We start from the raw sequence: 18,337 nt of genomic DNA on the forward strand, positions 1-18,337 counted from the left end.
CCAGAATTACGTAGAATTTTTACACTTTCCTAATAGAGGCCTTTGCAAGGAGCTGTTTTAATTTTATGATTGTCTAAACTTATTCCTGATCAAACATGACTACAAACCCTGCATATTAAGAGTGATACCTTGAATACTCTTTTAAGAGGGTTAACTTTTAAAGAGTCATTTTCTAACTATGCATACCATAGTTTGAGCAGCTGCAGAGGAATTTTTTTTTTCAGTGTTAACCTTGTAGAAATTAGAGAAAACTATAGCCAAAGAAAAACAGCAAAAGAAATGGCTTATTGCTGAATTGTTTACTCATTATTTTTAAATTATATTCTCCCTTTTTTGTTGCCTCTTATTCCCTGATAGTGCATGTTATTTTTCCCAAAACATACCCATTCTGCATGAACTTAGTATCAACCTGATACTGTGATTTTTCTGGCTAGTGCTGTAACATGAGATTAATCTGTAGAGGAATGAATCATAAACAAAAGAGATGTCAGCCATACTCAAAATGGAAATTGGGTGGTAGGAGTGAGAATCTGAAGTGATTGAGATTTCTGGAATTAGAAGATGACTATAGAAATAACTGCAAGTCAGGAGAACAAATTTACATTCCTGTTACTATGACTTCAAAGAAAATGGAAGGATAGGTCAAGATTCACAGATGCACACAGTGTAAATCCAGAGAAAGAAAAGTAAATGTGTTTAAGGAATCCTGTGTGGGGGTTATGAAGGTACAGAGGGGATAGTTTTTATTTGAAGATAAGAAATTCAAGGCCTAGAGGAATGAAATGGTATCTTGGGGAGAGGGAAGGAGTGGAGGGAGGAGCCCTGTGAAACCAGAGGAACTGTGATAGAGTTGTTGGGACATGGGGAGACTCACCCATGGCACTATTGTGCGACCAAGCTGTTGGCAGTTGTGTTCTGGCTAGACCAATATTTGGAGAATTGGTTGTGAAATTTAGAAGAGAGCATATTCTTTTGCTACCTTCAAAAGGTTTATGGGGAGGCGGGGAAAGCTAATACAACAGATGTTGAGGTTGGTGAAATTGGGCAAAGTTTTTGTATGGTCATTTTACCGCTCTTACAGTTTTTGGGTAGGCTTGAAAGTTTACAAAGTAAAAAATTGAGGTAAGTAAGGACATAATTTTTATAAATTATAAAACTTAATAATTTATAAATTATAAAAATTAGCATTTTTTAGGAAGAACAGACTTGAAAGGTCTAACCACCCAAAACAGTGAATATGTAAGAATGGAGGTTGGTTGGTGTAAACAGAAGTTTTGGGTAAGGAAAGTCAGATTTGAATGGGAGGGAATGGAATAATACTACTGAATAAAAGGGAGGTCTGGTGAACACATTTCTAAAATTCCTTGAGAAAAGTCAGTAAATGTAGGGAAATAAGATTATTCTATAATTTTGGTGAAAAAACTTAATCATGGTATAATTTCCACAGAGTTCACTACTAGCTGGGAATCTACTCTTTGCAAGGCACTGAGATAGGTTCCTGCCCTTAATAATCTAGTTAGGAGATCTAAATATTCTCAACTAACTGTAACACAAGGCAGTCTTCAGTTCTAGCTATCAAAGTACACTGGGATAATGATGAGGGAAGGATTGGTTTTGAATGGCAGACTCTGTAATTGTCCCAACAGCCCTGGGAATTAAGGTACAAAGGAAAGACTTGTAGGGCTTAAGTAGCCTCCTAATGTCACATGGCTACTGAGTAGCAGAATGGAGATTCAAGTGCAGGCGGGTCTGACATTAGACTTGTTGCTCCTGACCAGTACATTATATAGCCTCCGATGTGCAGGTGGACTGTATCCAGTTCTCTTCCCTCAGTGCCCCTCAGAGTCTAAAGTAATATTTTCCTTACCTCCTTTGCACTCCTTTGGGCCCAGCCATTACCAGCCAGGGTTGCTCTACCCAGTATCGTAAGTTGCAGTATCTTATTTCTCTGACTGATAGTTCTCTTTCCCACTCCACTATGCTTGTTCTTCCTATAGCAGTGGGGCTTTTTTTAAAATTATGAATTATGAAAAAGTATGTATGATAGAAAAGTTGGAATATTTATAAAAGTATAAAGAAGGGCCGAAACCCTCTTACTAGAGATACCTCTGTCATAAAATTGTTGTTTTTTAAAACCAATTTTTTAATTAATTTTTCTTTTACCTAATTGGCAACTGTCTCCCTTCTTCAGACTCGCTGATATCTTGAATATTGACCCCTCCCTTTTCTTATGATTGATCAGTCCCCTTCTGACTCTGCTTCCTTTCCTGTCCAGTACAGACTTAATAATCTAGGACCTGGCACATAGGAGGTACTCAGGAGGTATTTCTTAAAGGAATGAACAAATGATCCTTTCCCCTTAACTTCCTTTCCCCTTTTTGTTTCCTCATATTACCTCAGCTTCAGCCCAAGAACAGTTCTTTGCTTTGGCATTTCTGTACATAGGCTTCTGAGCGCAGCTGAAAGATCAGAATGATGTGATTTGGTGCCACACACTTGCATAGTTTTCAATCTTATAGGGGCTCACAGTGTTCTTTGGTGATCATTTTACTTACTTTTGCCCCTCTCTCTCATTTTTCATGATAATCATTTAAAAACTACCAGTCTCAGGCTTTCTACCCCATTTCCTACTCCCAGCAGAACAGCTCACCTCTTGCTTAAAGAAAAAAGAGAAGCTGTTATCATGTCAGTCACTGACAGCTCATTTTTATTGAGCGCTTAATAGATAAGTGGTAGGCTAAGTCCTTTACATTGAATTCTTCTAAGTCCTTTGAGGCAGGAACTGTTGAGTGCCCCCTTGTACAGAGGAAATTGAACTATAGCACGGTGAAGTAGGCTGCCAAGCAAAGATAGCTAGTAAAGCTTACCTCTGTGTGTGTGGGGGGGGGTGCGGTTGGGGCTTGTCAGGCTCAGGTGGTAGTTCCACACTAGTGTTAAGTACTTATTCACTTTACAGTCCCTCTCATATTGTGGTATCAAGTACTGACAGCATAGTGGGAGAGAGACACATGAGACGATTGCCATGTAATATGCCAAGTGTGATGATGAAGGTATGCAGAGTTCCATGGGAACACAGGGGGAGAGGCATTTGTGGAATGCCTTCAGATAATCAGTCCTCTTGATTAAGTTCACACTGAACTGTCCTGACCTCTCTCCTTCTCTCTGTGGAGGATATGTCATCCATCCTCTTGAGAAAAGCTAAATGTCTCCCATGTTTTTGGACCGTCTGTCCTCTGACTTTATCATATTCTTTCCTTCAGTTATGCATGTGTACAGATACACATACCCTATATTTATTCTCTTCTGGTCCTTTCAGAAAGACATAAAAATATGAGTGTGGGAGTGTGAAAGGGAGGAGAAGAAGGGAGGACTTGTGGCCTTCTAGCTTGAGCAGCTGTTTGATAGTGTTATTTTCTGAAATGTTTAAGGTGCAGTGGGGTGGATGGATGGATTTTAAGGATTTTAAAATTCGATAACAGTAGAAATATCAAATAGGAATTTTTATTTAGCAGTCTAGAAATTTGAAGAGAAGGATGTGCAAGAGATATGTATTGAGAGTTCACAAATGTAAATAATATTTGGAATCATGAGATTCAGTCAGATCACTTAGGGAGAGACAATATAGTATAAAGAGGAATTGGTCCTGAGGAACCCCAACATTAATAGTCAAGAGAAGAAGTAAATGCTGGAAAAAAAACTGAGGAAGCAGTCTAAGAAGTGAGAAGAAACGTTAAGACTGTGGTTTCACTGTCACTTTCTCAAGAAGGAGGAAGTAGTCATCTGAATTGCATGTAGCAGAAAAGATAAATTGGGTAAGGATAGAAAAGTGTCCATTGGTCTTGGCACGCAGCGATCATTGCTAGGGGCAAATGACCAATTGGAATATCAGTTAGACAAAGGATCAGAGTAAATAATTCCCAGAAAATAAAGTACATATGGAAAATAAATGAGAAAATGTTCAGCATTCTTGCTAATTGATGAAATGGAAGCTATAATAATCTTGGTGTTAATTTTTACTTATAAAACTAGCAGAGCCTTTAAAAAATGAGTACATCCAGTATTAACCTCAGGGATATAAAACAGGTGCACTCAAAAATTATTGGGAAATATTAATTGGCAGCTTAATATTAATTAACATTACTTAAGCAACAGAATGTTTAGAAATAAACACATTTTTGCACTTAAGCCATCTGGAGTTTGAATTCTAAGATTTGGTTAAAATATGTACCGTCTAATCTTGTTTAGAGAACTTTCTCTAATAGTTTAAAACTCAACTTCATTTCACATCAGCCTTAAATGTTTTGGATTAACTCTTAACAGTCAATTTCCCATGTGTTACATTTTCCCCTTTGTTCAGGAAGATAGTAAAAACACACAGGTTTTTTTTTTTTTTATTGTTTTTGTTTTGGGGAAGTAGGTTTTTTGAGTTAAAATAATTTTCATACTTGGTTTTACAAGACTCAGTGCATATTTAACTTAAGTAAAGCTATTTTAGCTTATCAATTTCTGCATGTGGTTATACAAAATATTTCTTTTTATGCTTTAGATGGCAAGATTATTTTATCATAAACCCCAGTTTGCCATTTTGGATGAATGCACAAGTGCAGTTAGTGTGGATGTGGAAGGCTACATTTATAGTCATTGTCGAAAGGTAAGCATTTCAGGTTCTCAGTTTGAGGGTCCCTGTCATTCTTCTTGGTTTACTCCGTGTCCAACCAAATATCTATCCAAAGAGAAGATTTCAAGTTATTAAGTAACAAAATGACTATCAAAGGGTGTTCTATCTGTTTTAATAAAGATTTCAAATGATAATAGATATGAGTTAAAAAAAATTGTAAATGAATTCTGTGTATAATTCTCTTTAGCTGTATCTTAGATTTGAAACAAATGCTATTTTTAAATTTACTTCCCTTTTACCTCATTCCCTATACTCAGAGTTAATAAACTGATATTTTCTTAATGTGTTCAGATTAAGAATGAAACCTAAATATCATTTGTTTTTTTTAATTAGGAAAACTTGATAGTATTCATTTGGTAGTTTCAGTTGTTTTTTTTTTTTTTTCTCTGGCCTGGGCAACATTTTACCTGTTTCCTTTGGTAGCCTTTTCTGAGGCTATGCTTATTGATACCATTCTTTAACTAGTTACTAGTTCTGTGGTGATTGTCACACCATCTATACTCTTGCTGGATTTTGAGAATAAGAGCAGTATATCCTAACTGTTTTACAGTGTTATGTAAGTGGAGGAAGTGCAGGAGTCTTTCAACAAGTTGTAAGTGTTATTTGGGGGTTTACAATAAATATAAAAAGGTCATGTTGCGTATTTACAGTATGAATTCATACTATTCAAAGTGTGGTCATTGATCAGCATCTTCTGGGAGCTTGTTAGAATGTAGACTCTCTGGCCCTACCAAATTAGAGTCCACATTTTAACCAAATTCCCAGAAGATTCAAATGCACATTAAAGTTTGAGAAGCCTTGGTATAATGACGCAAGACTAAATTTGCTACATTAATCTTTGTAGGAAGATGTTTTTGTACTGATTTTATTTCTTTAATGGTTTGTTTTCTATTTTTGAATCAGTTTTGGTCATTTATAATCTTTTTATGTATCTGTTCATATGAACTTTCAGATTTATAGGTATTGGAGGTGTGGATCTCTATTTGATCAGTGATTTAGAGGCTCTTTGCTGGTAGTTTTGACCGTGTGATGTCCCCTTATATTTAGTTATAGGCTATATGTCCCCACATAAGATGCAATTTTCCTATATAGATTCCATTTAAAAGAAGAAAAGTCTTATGGGGTCCCCAGTTGATAGTTAAAATTACATTACTATAATAGCAGTTGAATATGTATAAGCATGAAATGAGATATGAACTCCTTGAACTTAGAGCTCAATTACAGCCACAAAACAAATATAAATTTACAAATTAAGTATAGACAAAACAGTTTCAAGTTGGTAACATTAAAGAGAACTCTGATACTGTTTTGCTGAAACTAAGCCACCAGTTTGGGATTTAATTATGGAAAGATACAGTCTGAGGTCCAGATCTTATATTTTCAATTTTGCTTATGTATCTTACTTATGTAATTCTATCAGAAAGAATGCTTTCATTAAGTTGAGATCTGATCCAGTTACTGTAGAATCATAAAAAATATCTGAAGTGAGCTCTCAAAAATAAAGTAAGTGTTGTACCATTGAAATGTTTTACTCTGATAACTTATTTTGTCATGCAATTTGTAACCAATTTGAGAATCTTTCCACCTGGCATCCAAAGTTATGGCACATTAAAAGTTTTAAGTGCTATAACTTTATTTATTTGTTAGAGAGAGTGGGGGACGGAGGAGCAGAGGGAGAGAAAGAATCTTAAGCAGGCTCCACACCAGCACAGAGCCTGACATGGGGCTCCATCTCATAACCCTGAGGTCATGACTTGAGTGGAAATCAAGGGTCGGACACTTTACTGACTGAGCCACCCAGGCACCCCAAGTGCTATCACTTTAAATAATCACTTGGTACCAGCAGAAGTACAAACACAAAGACTTGGGCACTTAAATCTCATGGTAGAAATGATCCAGATTATACTTAGGCTAATTTTTAAAAAATTACCAAAATGAAAATAAAATTAGAACTCATAATGGAATTATCTGGATACTCTGGCATTTATCTGTAAGCCTTGAGAGATCCATTTTAAGAAACCTTGGTGTAGAGCAGGGTTTCTCAGTCTCATCTCTGTTGACATTTTGGGTTGAATAGTCCTTAGTTGTGAGGAGCTGTCCTTTGCTTTCTGGGATTTTTTGTTTTTTTAATTTTATTACGTTATGTTAGTCAACATACATTACATCATTAGTTTTTGATGTAGTGTTCCATGATTCATTGTTTGCGTATAACACCCAGTGCTCCATGCAATATGTGTCCTCCTTAACACCCCGGGCTAACCCATCCCCCACCCCCCTCCCCTCTAGAACCCTCAGTTTGTTTCTCAGAGTCCATAGTCTCTCATGGTTCGTCTCCCCCTCCGATTTTCCCACCTTCATTTTTTCCTTCTTGCTATTTTCTTTCTTTCTTTTTTCTTTTTTGAACATACAATGTATTATTGTTTCAGAGGTACAGGTCCATGATTCATCAGTCTTACACAATTCACAGCGCTCACCATAGCACATACCCTCCCTTGATGTCTATCACCCAGCCACCCCATCCCTCCCACCCCCCCACTGCTCCAGCAATGTCCACAATAGCCAAACTATGGGAAGATGTGGCTTTATAGGATATTTGACAGCATCTCTGACCTCTATTCATTAGATGCTAGTAGCACTCTCACTTGTGACAATCAAAAATGTCTCCAGACATTGCCATGTGTCCCCTAAGGGATAAAACTCCTCCCTCCCCCCCAGGTGAGAACCACTAATCTTCAGTTATATTGATTAGTGGGGTTTTTAAAAAATATTTATTAGAAATCTCTAAATCTTTATTTACAGTTTAAAAACCGGTAAGATTTTGGGGCACCTGGGTGGCTGAGTTGGTTAGGCATCTGCCTTCAGCTCAGGTCATGATCCTGGAGTCTCAGGATTGAGCCCCACATCGGGCTCCCCGCTTAGTGGGGAGTCTGCTTCTCCCTCTGACCCTCCTCCTTCTCATGCTCTCTCTCGCTCAAAGAAATAAATAAAATCTTAAAAAAAAAAAAGGTTTCAAAACCCAAAAGATTTTTCATTATTTTGTAGCATGCTTAATGGGGTAGCCAAACCTTGCCTAAACTAAGATATTTAAACTCTTAACTTGTCTCAATGTCAGTGTTCTTATATGTTCCCACAGAAACATTCATATATTTTCTGCCCCAGAATGCTGATGATAATACTGCTTTTCCAAAATCTGAATTCCCAGACACATTCCAAAACAGGGGTTCCAATAAAGGATTATGACTCTTTATTTGAAAAAGATTGACTGTAGACAGTATTATATTGATTTAATTTTCCTGATTTTGACCTCTTGCTATTTTTACTATTCTTGTACTCTTTTCGTGTATTTTTCACAATAAAATAGAAACCGTGTCAGGATGTATATTTTCTGCCCCACACAAAATAGTACATTTAATGTTAGTACCTGTTAGTTTTTTTTTTCTTAAAGAATTTATTGATACTGGGGCACCTCAGTGGCTTAGTCATTAAGCGTCTGCCTTTGGCTCAGGTCATGATCCCAGGGTCCTGGGCTCGAGCCTCGCATCGGGCTCCCTGCTTGGCGGGATGCCTGCTTCTCTCTCTCCCACTCCCCCTGCTTGTGTTCCCTCTCTTGCTGTGTCCTCTCTCTGTCAAATAAATAAAATCTTTAAAAAAAAAATTTTATTGATACTTGTGTGTTTTTATTATGTGGTTGATGGTCTGTACTTCACATTACCTTGAACATTGGCATCAGTTGTAATTTTTTCCCTTTTACATTGATTTTTAATTATAGCTTCTGAAGACAATCATTCTAATAGCTTGAAATATATAGATGAGTTTGATTTGTGATTCTGTGTTATTGATATAAACCTAAATCATTTTCTTTGTATTAGGTCGGCATCACCCTCTTCACTGTGTCACATAGAAAGTCTCTTTGGAAACACCATGAGGTTTGTATTTCTTATATTGAATGGTATAGTGGAATTTTATCTTATTTAAATATGTGAATTTAGGTGATTATGGTTTTAGATCTTGGTGTATGTTCTCTTATAAACATATACCTTGAAGGACAAAAGGTGATTCTAGATTTTCCTTAAATATTATTGTAGTTGTCAGTTTTGAAAGCTGTAATACATATTAAACAAGCCCTAGTTGATTTGAGAGATATTAGAGTGGTTAGTGGTTCTCCGTTTTTATAAATGACTATTGTATAATAACTAAAATGTACACAACCTTATCACAGCTATGGCTAAGTAAAGTTTCTCTCACCACCCAGTATCGACAGAAGGGAAAGAGTCTTAGGAAGGATTAGATGGCAGAAAGTTTAAGGACATTTTTAGTGAGATCATGGCTGTAAGGGGAAACTAAATTATGTCAGCTGTGTTTATCTTTGCACTGTAATAAAGTAGAATCATTAGGTAATCACTATAATTGACATAGAGATTACAGTGAGGTTTGCACTGGTACAGATCTCTTATGTATCCTGGTGTTTTAGTAGTGCCATTCATTCTCAGTGTGGCAGTTCTTTTCAGCTCTTCATGTAAAATGATCAACCCTGCAAACTAAACCCTGTTAACTCTTCCCTCCCCTCCCCTCCCCTCCCTTCTCTCTTTCTCTCTTTCCTTCCTTCCTTCTCTTTCTTCCTTCCTAAATGATAAATACATTTTAGGTAAAAGAAAGGGTTTGAGAAAAATTAGAACAATGGTATGGGGTATCTTGTTCCATAAAATACATACCTGATGGAGCAACTTTTTTGCCAAGTACTGGGTTAAATGTCCTTGGGGGACACAGAGTACTGTCTTTACCCTCAAGAACCTTATGGTTAAGATGAGAGTGTACAGATGATAAAATGAAGAGCGTGGGATTTAAAGTCAGAAAACCTGGGTTCAAGCACCACTGTTTCTGGCATCAGTTGCTTTCTTCATATAATAAAGTTATTGATCCTTGCCTTCCTGTCTCCTAGATTACCATGAGCATCGAAGAGGTAGCCTGTATGAAAGTATTTAGTGAAAATAATGGAATTCTATATAACTGTGTGACTTTTAAAGATGCTTTTTCTTATCTTATATATTACAATTTGTCCATTTTTCAGAATGAAAGAAGTTGAATAACTAGTAATCAAAGCAGTTTAAAAAGTATTCAAGCCTTTGTGTTTTCTCAGGAGCTCGTAAATGTCACAGCCACAGGGCTGTGGGAGTGCTTGGATTTGACCTCCCCTCTTCTTCTGGTCGGGGAGACAAGCACAGAATATCAAGCAGTGATTATGTGAAGGAGGGATGACACAGACCACAATGTCAGAGGCCAGAATAGCTAAGAAATAATAAGATAGAGGATGGAAAAACACGTCTTTTCTGTAAATAAAAAGCTGCTAAATAAGCCTTTGTAACTGCTGTCCTAAGTGTCTTCGTAGGATGGGATATACAGGCATATCTACATACAGCTCTTTTCCTCCTCTACTAAGACCATGAACAAATAAAAAGCCTTAAGTTAGAGGTTCCAAACTGAACCAGGAGACCAGAAAAAGGAAGTATTCAAGACCGCGCTATTGAATAGGCTTACACTTAGCACAGTTCGGTCTGTGGTACATCACACCCTTGGTTGCAGAGTTACGGAAGCATTCTGATTTGTAGGGTGCTTAAACATTTGATTCCTTCAAAATAATGAGGAATTTTGGTATTTTAGTTCTCATAAAGGAAAATACTTTGTCCACTCCAAGCAGAATTATGTTGTTGCTATATTAAAAAAGTGGACTTCTTCATTTAGTCTTACCTTTCTGGGTATAAAACTTCCTGAAGGTATTTGTAGCTTAAAATAATTTCCAATCATTTTCATGTATAATAACCTCTACATAAATTCCTGACAAAAAGGAAATTCTCTTAGTCACTGATTCACCCCCCCCCCCACTTCTTTCCTGTAGTACTACCTGCATATGGATGGCAGAGGCAATTACGAATTCAAACAGATAACAGAAGATACGGTTGAGTTTGGCTCTTAGAATCCGGAGAGCTGGACTGCTTCAATGACATCATTACAGAACACACTTAGAAATATACAGTACATTGTAAAATAAAGTTGAGCTTGTTTTTTTTTAAACAAAACAACAAATTAATTAGATATGAAATAATTGAGAACAAGTTGTTAAACCATTTATTATATAGGATCTTGCTAATTGTGTATATGTTGGTTTAATTATTAATATGTACTAAGAATGTCCTTATTCTTGTGGTTAAAAACCTGCCTAAATTAAATTGGGCTTAAATCAGTGTAACCTGATTCATCCTGGGATGTAAACCATTTGAAGTCAGCTAATTTGACTTTTATGGCTCTATCTTTTCCTTCAATGAAGAACCCTCTTTAAAACTGGGGTCATCATTTATCCTGTTCTAACAAGATAGTCTTGAGTTTCATTTTCTTGTGCTCCACGATAGTGGGAAATAAATCATAGTATATTATCAAAATGTACAACACCAATGCATAATAGCATTTATTACACAGTGGCAGATTTCATTAGCTGCCACCATTATACTCATTCCTTGTATAGATCTTGGGGTACATTTGACTCCAGGAAGGCCATTTGAATTTTCTTTGGCTAAATAATAAATGTGCCCCCCTCGGTCTGCAGTATTGAGTTGTTTTGAGGGTTCTTTGTGGGTATATAACAAGTTTATGTGCAGTCTTGCTTACAAGGGGGCGGTTACTATGCTTCACGCCTAATCTTCCCAATGTTTGGGATATTAAAACATAAAGTCCTTATATGTCAAGCTCAAGGTCTTTAATGAGAGTTTTGGATTTTTTAAAAGAATTGAATGGATCTGTGTATGTTAGAAGCCCATTCATTAGAAGTATGGTGGTTACATGGTGTTAAACTCCAGATGAGCCATAGGAATGCACTACATGAAGCAATGCACTGAGTATGCAATGTTATCACTGTCTTTGTGATTTTATGTTTAAAAAAATATGTTATAATTACGCACATGGGTGAATTATGTTTCCTAGGCACTGGTTTATCTCTGTGAATCTTGAATAACTTTTTTATATTTGGGTTATTATGTTGAACTATCCTAAGATAAATTGATTTCACCTCACCAAACCACCATTAATGACTTACATGTATTATTTGCACAGGGAAAACTGAAACTGAATTTTATCAATAAGCTAGATATGAAATCAGTTTTATCAGACTAGGGTTCAGAAATGGGCATTTTATAATCTTGTTTCTGTATACCTGATTTTTGGTTTTTTTGCAGAATTAACTATAAGAATCACCGGCTACCAAAGTAAAACTTGATGTACTGATGCCATAATACGTAACATTCAGTTTTTACCACTGTCTTTGGCAAACTTGTCTACTTACTTATTTTCTGTTCAGATTAAAAAGAATCAGATATCCTGTACAACCTTTGCTTGTTCTTTTTATTCTGGTATGTAAAAACTGGGTAGCTCATACATAGGTCATACAGTCTTGACTTGAAAAACAAAAATAAATTGATATTCAGAAACTCCTTTTAGCACACAGTGTCTCTTTTACAAAAAGTCTTGTCAAATGTGATTTTTAACAGAATAATTTTCTCTTTTAGAAAAGTCACATAGATTCGGAGGGGGAGATGAACCATGAGAGACTATGGACTCTGAGAAACAAACTGAGGGTTCTAGAGGGGAGGGGGGTGGGGGATGGGTTAGCCTGGTGATGGGTATTAAGGAGGGCATGTACTGCATGGAGCACTGGGTGTTATATGGAAACAATGAATCGTGGAATATTACATCAAAAACTAATGATGTATGGTGATCAACATAGCATAATTAAAAAAAAGTCACATAAAACCTTCAGTGTACCAGGGCACCTGGGGCTGACTCAGTTGGTGGAGCACATGACTCTTGATCTTAGGGTCACGAGTTCGAGCCTCACACTGGGTATAGAGATTACTAAAAAAAAAGTTAAACCCCACAAATTTCAGTGTACCTCACAAATGCTACCAAATAGCCAGGAGATCTTAAAAGATAACTGTCAGTCCTGGGAAAGAGTTTAAGTTATGGGGGAAGTTGGAGATTTTCGGATTTCTAGATTATCCTGAACCTACTAATTCCTTCCATAATGGATTCTTATCATCAAAAAACCAGTTGGGGGTTCTTTTTTTCTTTTTTCTTCCTTTTAAAATTTAACAAACATTAAAGTGCTTCACCGTTTGAAGCATACAGGAATATCCTTTTCCTGGAGAATCACCATATATACTAACATAATGATGGTTCTACAAAGACCTACAATAAAGAAATCCATCATTTCTAAAACACGATTGGCCTTGAAACATCTTTTTCCTCACAGTTCCTCTTAGCATCTTCTAGGCTGCACTGGGAAATGGCAGCTTAATATGAAAAATAAGCTAGAGAATAAACTTCACCCATGGGCAACATACTGCATCCTAAGTGTACCACTCTGTGTTCTAATACCAAGCTTCTATTTTTCCCACAACAGAAAATAAAGGTGTAAACAGCTATGGTTGTTTGCTGTGCATCAATAGAATAAAATGTATCTAGGGCTTGCCTCTGCAGGGGAGGCAAAATTTTACCTCTACCCTATTTGGGTTTTTGGCTGGGCCTGAGAATTAAATTGACATAAGACGGGTAAACAGGAAAAAACCATACAAGTTTATTTAATCAAGTTTTAGGTGATATGGAAGCCCTTGTAAGGAGATGGCCCAAAGAAGTGGCAAAACCTAAAGGCTTTTTATACCAGGTTGAACAAAGGCAATTGTGGAGAAGTAAATAAACTATGTCAAACGAAGCCAAACGAAGATAAGAAGTAAGGTTTGTGTAGAATTCTCTCAGTCTCGGCATCCCGTCCTTGATGAGAATGGTATTTTCCTTCTGGTTTAGGGAGGACATCTTCCATATGTATTAGCTTGTTTTCAGGAAGAAAAGGGGGAGAGTCAGAGTGTCCTCCTTGCACCTGTGTTTTTGTTTATAGCTCAAGAACAGTCAACGCCAAAGTGGCATATTCTGGGGTTGTGTATTTTGCCACCTGTCACCTTGTTCCCCTCTCATATTAATTAGCATTTGACTTAAAACTAATGATACTGTAGTGTCCATCATTTCCTTATGTACTTCTTAAACTTTTAAACTTGGTGTTTAAAAGTATAATTTGCCTAAAGGTAGCATGAATGTCAGATGGACTTTAGCGTTGTCAGTTGTAGGAAACTTTACATTTTTACCTCTATCGGGGGGACTCTCCCTTCCTGGTGCCTGTGTTACCCTGCAACCGTAGAAACAAGGCTGGACCCAAGAGTCACAGGTGCAGGCGGTTTTCCAGGGGTTACAGCTCTAGCTGAAGGAGGTGCAGCACAAAGAGGTAGGCGGTGCTTATGTAAAGTTCCCACAATGGTGCCCACTGCAGTCTGATACGCTAATAAGAGAAAGGAAAAAGTGCCTCATCCTGACCCAGTGAAAAGGCCTTGTCCAAATCGCTCCATACTGGCAGGCAACTCAGGTAGCTCATTGGTGCTTTTTACAAAAGGAGTCTTCTATTGGAAGCGGACTTAGATACGGCGCCCCATCCTGGCCACAGCCTCGTGCTCAGAGAAGCAGTTTAACAGGAGCAGCCTCAGATGCATAAGGTTTTTCAGTTGGGGCCTGGTCCCATAGTCCCTCACTGTCTCACCTTGTTGCTTTATTGGCATCGCTGCCGCATTGGGACACCCAGCAGCTGCACTGAGCCTTTTGTTCAGAGGATCCTTCCATGGAGGTGGGTGGTGCTGAGCCCACAGAATGACCCTAAGAGCTACTCTTTGAGTTGTCTCACTAAGTCTGGGCAATTTGGAAAAAAAAAAAAAAAAAAGCTTGTTTAATGAAGCCAAACTTGTTCAAGTCTAGCTGGGGGATTGAATGCTCCTTCAAGTCCAACCTAAACATCCCAGGGTGCAGGATTACAGCACCAGGCCATTTAGGGACTCGGAAGCTTCAGCCTAGCGAAACAGGAACAATCTAACGAGGGCTTAAGAGTGGAGCCTGGGTACCTGTTTGTTTGGTCTGTCAGGGACACCTGACGTTGTGTTGTTTAAAAACCCATCAGGCTTCCCAGAAAGGCTGTGGGATTATCTAAAAAGGCATACAAATTCGGGCCCCTTCCCAGAAAGGCGGTGGGATTATCTAAAAAGGCCCGAGGTAGTCAAGTGGTCCTTAATACCTATTTCATATCTCAAAGTGCTCTAGATATCTGCAGAAAACTTCAAAAATTGGCAATAGGTCCCAACACTAACTCTGCTAGGTTGACAGGGACGGCTCTTAGGGTGTTCAATAACAGATGTGACAGAGGATGAAAAGACAAGAAAATGACAGTAGCTCTAGTCGGCATGAGGTAACCCAGGGGAAGAAAGGAAGTCCCCATGGGTAAGTGTCCCCAGCCCCAATCCTGGGACCAAGAGACCAGAGACAAAGTTGGGTTACAATCTGTGTGCATACTGTAAGCAAGAGGGGCATTGGAATCAGTTTGCCGAAACTGCCCGGGAAAGGGAAGAGGGATGAGCAAAACCAAATCACTCCAGTTGCCCCTCATAGAAAACCAGATCCTCATCTCCTATGAGGAGCCCCTGTGGCCTTAGCAGCAGGAGGAGCCAGTTGAATATTTCCTTGAGACTGGAGCCACCTTTTCTCTATGGAACACCCAGAACGGTAGCCTTTCCAATAAAAATGTAACATAAGGGAGTCTCAGGAAAAGAAGAGACCCGAGAGATTTCTGGAGCCTTTGACCTGTGAAATGGGCGAAGATAACTAAAGCACTCCTGTTCAAAACCTGGCCTTCAGCTTCCATCAGGTTACTTGTTGTCAAGGATAAGTACAAATCATGATGGTAAGGTTTTTGTTTGTGCCTGTCTGGGTGGTATTTTTGACCTCTGGATGGTATTGCTAAAAGTAATTTATAAAAGAACTCTACTTGGTTTAAAGGCAAGTCCTTGTAAAAATTGGGCATTCTGAACCTCAAAGATAAAAACTAACCCAAATGTTTTTCAAGTTCACATGACCTGCAATAATCTCTTGTAAATTAAAGTCCGAATTTGTTGAATATCTGCATGTCTTTTGGAGTTATCAACATGAAATATAATACAGATAATCCACTTTTATTTTACCTGAATTCACGGTGCATCTGTTGCAATTTGTCAATAAAAATGACTTTAAATGACGGTTGATTTTATCTGGGAAATTGTTAAGAACAAGTTGGTTGAATAGATTAAAAAGTCCTGTAGGTAAATTTATAAATAGCTTCCAAAATCTGTGGTAACCTAAAACTTTAAGATTTTGCTGGATTAGATGATAAACTGGGTTGAATTCATTAGATATCTAAGTAGGATAAAATATGGAAACATTGATTACTAAACATAGACTTACTCATAGACTTACTCACTTTGGTCCTGTTACAGAGAAACTAATGATGAATTGGGTCTGTTAGTAAACATGTTTTATGCTTTATCAAAAATAGTACTATGAAAAGAACACATTTCTAGGAATAATGAAATGTATTCAGAAATTTGCTGATCTAAAGAATTCTGGTGTAACAGTTCACAATTGCTTTACTGCTTAATTTTTCTAGAAATTAAGGTCTCTAGGGGCTCCTAGATGGCTCAGTCAGTTAAGCGTCTGCCTTGGGTTTAGCTCCTGATCTCAGGGTCCTGGGATCAAGCTCAGTGTCTGGCTCCCTGCTCAGTGGGGAGTCTGCTTCCCCGCCTCCCTCTGCCCCTCCACCTTCTCATGCCTGCTCTCTCTCAAATAAATTAATAAAATCTTAAAAAAAAAGAAAGAGTAATTATGGTCTCTAAGCATTAAGAATTCTAATAAATATAATTAGGACTCCTGGGAATAATATGTGAAGCAACTCTGCAAGGAAAGTAAGATTATGTGTTTTTGGTAAGAAAGGAATGAGGAATAGAAATGCATTTTTGTTGAGGGAAAAGAAAGAACTTTGTCCTAAAATGAGACCGGTTGTATAGGAGATGGAAAACTTAGGACAAAATCTGAATGTAAAAAGAGAGTTATAGAAAGTCTGTGAAGAAGGAATCTCTGGAAAGGGGTTTTACGTGTGATTAAGACTGAGATAGGAATGAATGAGTTTTAAGAGTACACCGGTATAGGGCGCCTGGCTGGCTCAGTCATAGGAGCGTGTGCCTCTCGATCTTGGGGTCATGAGTTCGAGCCCCACCTTGGGTGTAGAGATTACTAAAAAAATAAAAAAAGGGGCGCCTGGGTGGCTCAGTCGGTTAAGCGACTGCCTTCGGCTCAGGTCATGATCCTGGAGTCCCGAGATCGAGTCCTGCATCGGGCTCCCTGCTCAGCAGGGAGTCTGCTTCTCCCTCTGACCTTCCTCCCTCTCATGCTCTCTACCATTGTCTCTCAAATAAATAAATAAAATCTTTAAAAAAAAATAAAATAATAAAAAAAATAAATAAATAAAAATTTTAAAAAGTACACTGGTATAGGTTGGAATTTGGTTTACTCTTGATAAGAAATTGTAAACAAAGTTTTTTCTTTATCTACCAAGGAAAAATAGTTTCTATGCTTTGTCTTTATCGGGTCTTTGATTACTTAAGAAAATCAAATCTTAATATTAAAAGAGCTAAGTTTGGTTAACAACTATATAACCCCTGTAGAATCTCGGACTGCCAACTTGGTTAAAAGTTTCATAATGATCTGTGATCCCAATTAAATGTGTACTTTAAAACCTTCTGATATTTTTGACAAACTTACCCCAAAATGAAGACTTTTTGACTTATTAGGCTTATTTGGTATGGGAAGCATTATCAACTAAGCGATGATAAATCTTCTTAGGTTATATTGTGTGGGTAAATGCTATGGCTGTTCTGGAAATTATATAAAATCCCTACAGTTCTAGTATGTCCCGGTATAAGGTCATCACTTGTAATTCTGATTATTGAGGTGTTGTATGTCACAAAAATACTGTAACAGCAAGGGATACATAAGGTACCAAAAGAAAAGGCCCCAATATCTAAGGAAGCTGTAAAATACTTGGAGTTTATTATGTCTGAGAGGCAATGAGTTCTTCCTCAAGAAAGGAAAATAGCAATGTGTCAGCTCACCCCACCAAGGACCCACACATTTGTGCGGGTTTTTGGGATGGCCGATTTTTCTCACATCTGGATTCCTAACTTTGCCAATTGCAAAACCCCTTTACAATAAGCTTCAAGGACCTGAGACAGACCCTTTTGAGTGGGATTAAAGCATGTGATCCAGCTTACTGTAGATCTTGAAAGTGAACGCCTGTTCAATGCAGAAGACGTATGGATAAATAGGTTTCCATTTTAGGTGGCGGGGGCAGGCTGGCCTCACTGAAAAGATAATACCTGAGTAAAAGTTGTAAAGGAAGTGAGGGAGCTGGCCATATGGACATTTGGGGGAAGAATATTTTAAGCCGAAGGAAGTGGTAAATGTGAAAACTATGAGGCGGGCCGTGCCTGGCCTGTTAGAGTGTGACAGGAAGCCTCCCAGATAGCCCGCAAGGATGCTCACCCCAGGTAGTCACACCTGTGTATCGCGTACCCACATGCTTAGTGCTGGCCCGGGGTGATGAAGGAACGCAACAGAAGTGACCATGTGCAACGTTGGAGGCCAAGGCATCAAAGGCACTGTGGCTTCCCCTTGCCTGCTTGCATGGCTCACTCTGAGGGAAACCAGCTGCTGTGC

General features: G+C 38.0%; 1 protein-coding gene across 2 annotated transcripts in view; it reads left to right on the forward strand.

Annotated features, from left to right (window-relative positions):
• ABCD3 (ATP binding cassette subfamily D member 3) overlaps nt 1-12,156 on the forward strand; it is an 81,356-nt gene extending 69,200 nt beyond the window's left edge. The window contains exons 21-23 of one of the 2 annotated variants that reach the window (XM_027622230.2): nt 4,547-4,651; nt 8,548-8,604; nt 10,572-12,156. In XM_027622230.2, coding sequence (XP_027478031.1) covers nt 4,547-4,651; nt 8,548-8,604; nt 10,572-10,649 — 240 coding nt within the window. In that variant the 3' untranslated portion in view covers nt 10,650-12,156. The remainder of the gene's footprint in view (nt 1-4,546; nt 4,652-8,547; nt 8,605-10,571) is intronic. The other variant, XM_027622236.2, reaches the window with a different exon arrangement.
• Nucleotides 12,157-18,337: the final 6,181 nt, after the last annotated feature.

Source organism: Zalophus californianus, chromosome 4 (genome assembly GCF_009762305.2).
Source record: "Zalophus californianus isolate mZalCal1 chromosome 4, mZalCal1.pri.v2, whole genome shotgun sequence".
NCBI lineage: Eukaryota > Metazoa > Chordata > Mammalia > Carnivora > Otariidae > Zalophus > Zalophus californianus.